General features: G+C 49.0%; 1 protein-coding gene across 2 annotated transcripts; it reads left to right on the top strand.

Moving 5' to 3' along the window:
* Positions 1 to 667: 667 nt before the first annotated feature.
* LOC135393493 (neprilysin-21-like) lies at positions 668 to 8,092 on the top strand. Of its 2 annotated transcripts, XM_064623902.1 has the most exons (8): positions 668 to 934; positions 1,038 to 1,270; positions 1,758 to 1,958; positions 2,687 to 3,208; positions 4,153 to 4,461; positions 6,258 to 6,646; positions 7,370 to 7,514; positions 7,575 to 8,092. In XM_064623902.1, exons 1-8 carry the CDS (start codon positions 865 to 867, stop codon positions 8,040 to 8,042), a joined length of 2,337 nt encoding a protein of 778 aa, XP_064479972.1. In that variant the 5' UTR covers positions 668 to 864; the 3' UTR covers positions 8,043 to 8,092. The 2 variants fall into 2 exon arrangements, with proteins under 2 accessions (XP_064479972.1, XP_064479973.1); XM_064623903.1 differs by lacking the exon at positions 668 to 934 and having other exon boundaries at positions 1,170 to 1,270; positions 1,758 to 1,875.
* The last annotated feature ends 416 nt before the right edge of the window (positions 8,093 to 8,508 follow it).

Raw genomic sequence — 8,508 nt, 5'->3', positions numbered from 1 at the left:
GGCAGCTGTTAAGGCACTGATTGCCGCTCTTCAAGCGTTTCGCAAGCAGTGTTTCTGAGATTATCGCCTAAAGAGTGACGCACGAGCTGAACTATCTGCTGGTTGGAATTGATTTCAAGACCACGCTATGTCTTGAGCGTGGTGAGACAGATACCTCTCTTGGGATTTCCTCGATGGCGTACGGAGACATGGCGGTACAGTTCCTTATGCTGGATGCACAGTTCGTGTCTCCCGATTGTTAAGTCACCGTACCGGAAGGCAGAAGGATAGTCATCAAAGAGGCAATCCAACACCGCCCACGGGTGTTCCGCTACTGGGGGGAAGCGAGAAACGTAGTGAATGAGGTAATTAAACGTAGGACAAACACCACACAGGCCTGTCGTATCCTAGCGGCTGTCCAGTGAAATACGATCGGCACGCGGCAAAGCACAGCCGGCTAGGGTGCCTCGATACTTGCGCCCGCTTTGCAAAGAGGGCGCAAGCGTACCACAACCGTCAAGGCGTTCTAGGTGGTTCAGGCCTAAGACTTTCCTGCCCCGCCTCCTGAGCAAAGTAATTTTAATTTTGTACGTTTATCCATTGTTTTCTCTTCCTTCTGATAAAATCATTTGTTCCATTGTGTTTATTTGTCTTCAACACGTTCAACACGTCCATATTTTCATCTTCCTCTTCCTCTCTCTCTGACCTTCATCCACCAGAGGATATTTTTTTTTACCAAGGGCGGTGTTTTCATTGTGAATGTTAGACAGCGCCGTCGTCACGAGCATCGCTGGTCACAGAGGAAGAAGGAATATGTGAAGGATAATTGCACCTTCCCAAAGAAGAAGAAGAAATTGTTCCGTACATCAACGGTTCTGCTCCTCGATGAATAGCATGGAAGGTGGTCCCTCTTCGAGTCACGATCCCACCCGAATGGCAGCGTCTCCCCTAAACGGTCGGTGAAACGTGGAAAGAATATTTTGTCACCAGAAAGTGCTCTGTAGCCTGGTAGGTCGTATTTAAACGCGAGGGTAATTTTCTTTTTTTATTTTTTTCAGACGCTCCAGTTGACACAAACGAGGGTGAATGTCCAACTGCTAGCGAGGCCGTGAGCCCCGCGATGAGTCCCGCGACCCGCAGTCCAGGTGTGGACGCTCCAGAGTGCGCCGACTTGAACCTTGTCCCTCCACCACGGCCGCCCAACCGCCCCTTTGGAGAAATTGCTGTGGCGGTTTCCTTCGTTTTCGTAGTGGTAACGGCGCCTCTAACAGCCGTATATGTCACGCGCAAGGCAAGAACCGTTTCTCACAACTTACGATTCCATAGTGGTCCACTTAAGTTCACCGACATTCGTTGGGAGGTCGTTCCTACCTACAAAAATGCCGAGTGTGCATTAGGTCCTGTTGAATCCCATCCTAAGTGATCTTTTTTTCGGCAAGCTCGATAGAGCTGTGCACCAACACCTCACAGATGGAAAACTCCAGGTCTTTCGCTTCGTTGACGACTACCTGATCTTCTTCAACCCGGAAAGGCACTCAGCGGAAGACCAGGTTTCCACTAGAATAGACGTGGTCAAGCGCAACCATGCACCTTTATTGGTGACCCATGAGGTGCTAGAACAGGGGTAGCATAAAGTTACTATAGTACTATAGTATAGTTACTAAAGTTACCATATACGCACAGCTGTTGGTCAAAATATCTTGTTGTCCGCTTTACCTGGAACGACTGCGTAATAATGCGCACGAGACACCAATCGGGACGTTCTGTTTTCTTTCTAGGGTGCACAGAACACAGACAACATTCACCTACTGTGCAATGACTCCGTCTGTCACATGGAAGCCCACTACTATGAGGACAAGCTGGACAGTAGCGTCGACCCTTGCGAAGACTATTATGGTTACGTATGTTCCAGCTCTTGGTATGCCGGAGACTTGCGCTCCGCGCCCTACCTGAGCCAGACATCCGGATACCTCTACCAGGTATACGGGACGGATTCACTGAGACGATGGTGACCTGATAGATAATTAGCCCTGAAGAGCTGATGTTCCATAGAACGCTACCATATTATTCATGGTACTTCAACCAAGTTGTCCGCGCTGACTGTGGGCAGAATTTTTTTTAAAAGAAGGAAATGCCTCCTTCAGTACACGATTTTAAAAAGATGTGCTTTCTCCGTCCTGCTTTCCTTGAATACCAGGAAGAAAGAGCTGCTACAGAGGTCCCTGGGGCGACGAGAAAATGTAATTCAAACACCTTTTTTTTTTTCATTTTAGAAATACCTATCCACTGTGAGCGCGTACATACCTTGTAATACGGCTCGCGTCATAGTTAACTTGAACACTGCTTCAGCCTGCGAAGCAGGAACAGAGCCACCCTGGCAGCGCCTAGCAGAAAACAATGCCTTCATATCGAGTGTCACCCCCTGTAACTCTAAATAGATGACAAACACCCTGCGCCGTTATTTCTACTAAGCGCCGCCAGGGTCCGCAGGCCGGAATGACGTTCAAGTTGAATCTGATGCGAGCTGTACCCTGTAGACTTGACTACATAAATACTTCGGCAGATGGTTTATTCGACGGAACTTCCGTTTTGTTGAACAGTGGTTAAGTGGTGGTAAGTGGTTACTACTACGTAAACACCTCACGAAGCTGACGATGAGCGGTCAAATAGAAATAATTTGAGCAGCTTTCCCCACCTGCTCTTGTAGGGTTTAAAGCAATTTGGTGCGGCTTACCTCAAGCAAGATAGGAACCATATCCAACAGAACAGACATCACTTCGGCCACCAGATCGTCCTCTTCATTGAAAACTGTGTCAGGGATTCGGCGAAAGGTCGACACGAGAATGCATCGTTGGCGAGCGTGTTGAGGTACTTCAACTTGGAGATGTGGCCGTACCAAAAGTCGATACGCTCACGCCAGAACGTGGCTCATGTTGCCGGGAAGCTTGCAGGCTCTTTGGCGCTCTTTCCATTTCTTGAGACCCGTCTTCACCTGTCTCCTGGAGCTAGGCCTAAGGTGCTCCTTGGCCAGGCGGAGTTGGTTCTGCCTGTTCACGAGTTGATGGACGAGAGCAAGGCCATGGACTGGTACAGGGATCTGGTCACACGAGCCGTTCGCTTGGTCCATGGCGGAAAGCGGTTTGTCGGTATTGTGGACGGGATCCTGGAGGTGGAGCGAGCATTGAGTCGTGCAGTTGAGGCTGTGCCGAACGACAACACATTATTCCAGGTAGGTTTCAGATCTTTCGGCTTTTCTTAGATACAGGCAGAGCCGTCGCGATCTCGAAGTCCACATCGGGCAAGATAAACCTGAAGCCCACCCCTCCCTCCCGCCTTTGTACTTCAGATAAAATGCTCTTTCGAGGTGAAGACGGGTGAGGGGCCAGTTGACTGAGCCTTACCGTCGCCGGTGTCTCGTGCGTTGCAGTCGCGCGCTCGGCGCACCAAAATAACGCGCTCAGCAACGACTACAACAACAACTGCTTTATCGTGAGAAACAATTGTTCGAAACAACTTCGAAAGGAAAAATTGTATCCGTGTGAATTGCAGTAGTTGGTCGCACAATTCTAGTGTGAAACAATGAGGATACATGTGCGTTTTTTTACAACACCGCCCTTCTTCTTTTTTTTTAGTTTCAGTAGCTGATAGGAGCAACACTGAACCCCATTTTTGGGGGTTGCGGGTGACAATTATGCCGGCTGTCCCTTTATTGCCCATCGTGCTGTCCATACTTTCCGTCTGCCGCCCCCTTATAGGGAAGGTGCCCGGGGCGACTGCCCCTCTCGCCCCCCTCAGAACGCCTCATGGGCACAGGTCTTTAATTGCTAGCGTCTTGGCAGGGCGTCGACTGTCTTGCACCTGTGCTATACCGTCTCCACAATCACCTGTGCGCTGCTGCTTTCGCCATGGAGGCTTGGGAGTCACAAATTAGTATAGAACATGAATCGAAATATTGGCACGATCCAGAGTACGAAGTTTTCTTTGCACGACATTAAGCGTACACCAAAAGAGGCAGCGAGAGAGGGTTCCGCCACGTGGTCTGGGTTTTCTGCTGCCTGATATCAGTATGCACATAGCGCCACCTAATATCACCACGCGAGCAACTTGCACGTGTAACAAGTGCTCATCAACTTTCACACAACTAACAAGGCTTACACCGCGTTTGCTTAATAGGTGCGTCTGAGCAGTTTGCCCGTGCATCGTCGTTGGGACTGGGTGACCTACATGAACGGAGTCCTGAAAGGGACTTCAGCAGTCAGCGGCAACGAAGAAGTCGTCGTGCGATCTGTGAGCTTCCTACAACGCCTTTCTCGACTCACTAGAGGTTTTCCTGTGGAGGCCCTGCTGAACTATCTGGGGTACCGGCTCGTGTTGGCTCTGTCACCGCTACTGCCGGCCGATTTCCTGGTGCCTTTGGCTGTCAAGGGGCGGCGCTGGCATGGCTCTGAACGCGTTCAGAGCTGTGTACAACTAGTTGAGAATGTGAGAGCTATTTTCATGAATTCCGCGTTTTCGAATTGAAAGTTTGAGCGGCGTTCAATAATTAATGAGGGGAGATATGTGAATAATTGAATGGATAGAAACGAGGCGATCGAAAACAACCTTGAAGTGTATGGATGCAGATGCCCCGACGTCATAATTATGCCGCGCTTCTGCATCACATTCCCGTACTGACTCAAAAGAAATTGTCGTTATTCTATCCTTTTAGGTTATCGCACCTGTCTGGAGGTATCTTCGTATCTTGAAAGGACAAGCGTAAAAATGCAGTGTAGCTAGTACGTTCACATGGAGTGGAAAGAAACAAGCAGCATGGGACAAACGCAAGGAAGGAACGGAGACGACGCGCACGTTTTTTTTTCATTTTTTTTCTTATCACCCTGTTTGTTTCTTTCCGCACCATGCCTATGGTGTCTGTGTATCCCTCACATGTGCAGTCAGCGTTTGTACCCATCTATTTTTTTTAAATTCCGTGTTAGGGCCGCGAAGCAACTGTGGCTATGAGCGGCGTACAGACGTGGACAGATGGAGAGAGGACAGCAGGAAGGAGTGGGGGACAGGGGGTTAGTATGCGTCCTGGGCAGACTTCAGGGGGAACTGTGCTGACATTCGCTTTGTACCCATCTAGCTCCAGGTCCACTGTGTATGTCATCGAACGTTGTCGTTATACAGGGCATTTTTTTCGATATTTACAGAATTTTTTATAAAAAAAAGCTGTGAGGAGCAGCATAGGTGTCGTCTTTGCAGTTGAGTTGCACAGCCAGGCCGACATCGCCTCGAAGGTAGTATGTAGCTACAAGAGGACTAATTGCCTAAAATTCATGAATGAACGCTTTAATTAAGGAATTTCGGGCAAAGGCAAGATTGCAGAATGGCGCACAATCCTTGTTGGAAACCATTCTTATCTTCAAACGAACACGTAGGAAGGGAGTTGCCTCATTGCAGAAGCCGCCGATATTTCGAACAGAGACTGTTCTTCTTGTGGGCACCGTCCTCATCATTGGCATGGTATTTAAAGGGTTAGGTGTGACGTGTTTAACGTGTTTAACACGTCACACCTAACCCTTTAAATACCATGCCAATGATGAGGACGGTGCCCACAAGAAGAACAGTCTCTGTTCGAAATATCGGCGGCTTCTGTCCTGCGGCAACTTCCTTCCTACATGTCTACCGGTTCGCTGGATTTCTACCCATCTATATACTCAAACGAACACGTGTCATGAAACATCCAATTTCGCTACACAAATGCAAATGAGCCGAAACCAAAACAGCCCAGCTCTGAAGCGCATCATCTTCGTCGACGGAGGCCTATCTGGGTCGCAAAGCGGTTGGGCTTGCCACCAGGTGAGCACGTGACCCTCTGACGTAGCACGAGAGCTGTGTTCCCTGTGCTCCCGGTGGGCACGGTTTCGGTTTCGGCTCATTTGCATCTCAAAATTTGGCGACGACTATTTCAACTAACGCGCGCGTTCCATGATTTGTTTAAGAATTGAATAGAGGATTGTCTCCCATTCTGCTGTCTCGCTGTTGCCTGAAATCCTGTAATTAGTGTTAATTAATGAATTTGTAATCAGTCATCTCGTAGTTACATACTCTCTTCAAGAGGTTGTCTGCATGGCCGTGTAACTCAACTGCAAAAACGACATCTACGTTGCTCTCGTACCTCTTTTTATGAAGACCTGTAAATGCTCTAAAAAACGCCCTCTATAGAATCTCCATAGAACGTCCATTGTATTCACAAGATATAGTATGGAGAAGGAATGGGCTTCTATGTTTTCCAGGTGTTCGACCGAGCGTTGACTTTCGTTCTCCAACGAACGTCTCCTTTTCTTAATGACGTGGACACAAAGCAGAAACTGCGGGGCTTGATGTCCAGCCTGGACAACGCCCTTATCAGGCTGCTGAGCGGGTCTCGCTGGATGACATCCCAGGACAAGAACGTAACCCTCCAGAAACTTGCGAACGTGTCTGTCAGCTTCCTCGATGCCCACGAGTCCGAGCAGGACTTGAACCAGTACTTCGTCGAGGTACCCATGCTGAACGAGCGAAGTCTTGTCGAGAGCTACTTCCACATGAAGGTCTCGGTGCAAAGGAAGTACTGGAACGCGTTCCACAAGAATATGTCCTACTTGATGCATCACGATATCAGCAACCTACTTCCGGAATACAGGTGAGCGGAATATGTCACGAAAAAATGAGCCAAAGCTAAAAAGGAAAAGAAGATTCGTCGCAGGCCAAAAAGACGAACTGCATAGCATGTCCCCACGTAACCCCACGCATCCCCACGTAACCACTAACCTCCTTATCTTTCGCTATGCTCGCCAATTCTTGCCTGTTGTCCCGTTTCGCCCACGTGTTCGTGAACCTTCCATTTTTCTCTAACCGGTCTGTAGCCTAGATCACTACGTTCACATAATCCCCTCCACACTCTAACAAAGCGGCCATTCACTCCGGCCGTAGAAGCCCGTACGGAACCTTTCTTCCCTCCGGGCTGTTGACCCACAATTCGCATGAACCTTTAAACACGTCACCCCTAAGCCTTTAAATACCATGCCAATGATGAGGACTGTGCCCAGAAGAAGAACAGTCTATGTTCGAAATATCGGCGGCTTCTGTCCTGAGGCAACTCCCTTCCTGCATAGCATGTTAGACATGTTTCGTCGTCTTGCCTCTAAACGCTCCAACGTCAACCCTGTTTTATGCTGAAGTCACGTGACATCACATGCACTTGTCCGAGAGCAGTGTAGCCAGCCTTCCCTGGGCCCCTATTAATGGAACGTGGAAACAGAGGCTGAAACGCGGAACCTCTCCTCACGTGGTGTGAAACCATAGCTACAGTTCGTTCGGACCATGAGGGTTTAATTTTCTCTGAACTTGGAAATCTGTATTCCAGGTATGACCCCGTATCCAATGCGCTGTTTCTCCCCTACGGCGTGGTGGGGTTCTTGATGCATTCCAAGGACGTTCTACCGATGCACGTCCCTCGATTTTTACCCTACGCCATACGCGGACTGTTTTCTGCTGTTATGACACTAAAGGTAAGCCCCGACACAAGGACATACACCAATCTCTTTTGCAACGTCCATAACAATACCCAGGTTGCCCACGACAACGGCATGTCGTGGAGCAGAAAGACCGCCCTCAACTTCGCCCACACGTCTTTCTGCTTTCTACGGCAGTACAGCGACGTGATCTCCAATGAAATCGACCATGCCGTAGACACTGACGTGTTCCTCGAAGACATCCTGCGGGACAACGCTGTCCTGGAGCCGCTTTATCGTGTCTACGTAAACTCCTTCCCTGCTCAGCGGGGGAAGCCTGCGGGGTTCCGTTTACCGACCCTGACGACCTTGACCAGCGACGAACTGTTTTTCATAAATTACGCCATCGGATATTGCGAAGACGTGCGGAACGAAACGATGGTTCGGCAGCTTATCTTCAAAGAGAAAATACCAGCCAGATATAAAGTGAACTTGCCGCTGAGTAATTATCGGCGGTTCGCTGCGGTGTACAAGTGCAAGAACGGGTCGCGAATGAATCCCGTCAGGTCGTGCAATGTTTGGTGATAAGAAAAGTATTCCGTGCGGTGATACATGATAAAATATGTCGGATTTTATTTTGTGTCCTGAGCTACTGTTGAGGAGGAGTCTCAGTGAAGTTACCGCCTTTGGGTTGGCCCTAGAATTCTAGCCATGATTGAGAACGCACAGGGACCAGGGTTGCCAGATAGCACAAGCTGCACGTAGCCAATTTTTTTAGCTCGGGTAACCAACATGTTGCCAACCAGGCATATTTTTTGTAGCCAAAAAGTAGCCAACGGTTCACAACGTTTACCTTTGCTGTTTCACCTTGCCTCTTGTGGCGAGTTTGACTGACCAAATGCCTGAAATGATTGCGATCCACGTTCCTAGCAGGGTTGCGCAGTTGCCACTCCGGAGTTGGAATGATTCCGGAATGATTCCAGATTTATCACAGCTCGGAATGGAGTTTGAATGGAATGCGGAAACTGTCCTAGGAATGGAATGGAAATGG

Source organism: Ornithodoros turicata, chromosome 4 (genome assembly GCF_037126465.1).
Source record: "Ornithodoros turicata isolate Travis chromosome 4, ASM3712646v1, whole genome shotgun sequence".
Lineage (NCBI taxonomy): Eukaryota > Metazoa > Arthropoda > Arachnida > Ixodida > Argasidae > Ornithodoros > Ornithodoros turicata.
The sequence above is the reverse complement of the archived record's forward strand: the minus strand, read 5'-3'. Positions and strand labels throughout refer to the sequence as shown.

Coding starts and splice junctions, on each gene's coding strand:
- LOC135393493 (XM_064623902.1), top strand. CDS start 865: ATGAATAGCATGGAAGGTGGTCCCTCTTCGAGTCACGATCCCACCCGA. Junction 1,959..2,686: donor CATCCGGATACCTCTACCAG/GTATACGGGACG, acceptor CTGCTCTTGTAG/GGTTTAAAGCAATTTGGTGC. Junction 3,209..4,152: donor ACGACAACACATTATTCCAG/GTAGGTTTCAGA, acceptor TTTGCTTAATAG/GTGCGTCTGAGCAGTTTGCC.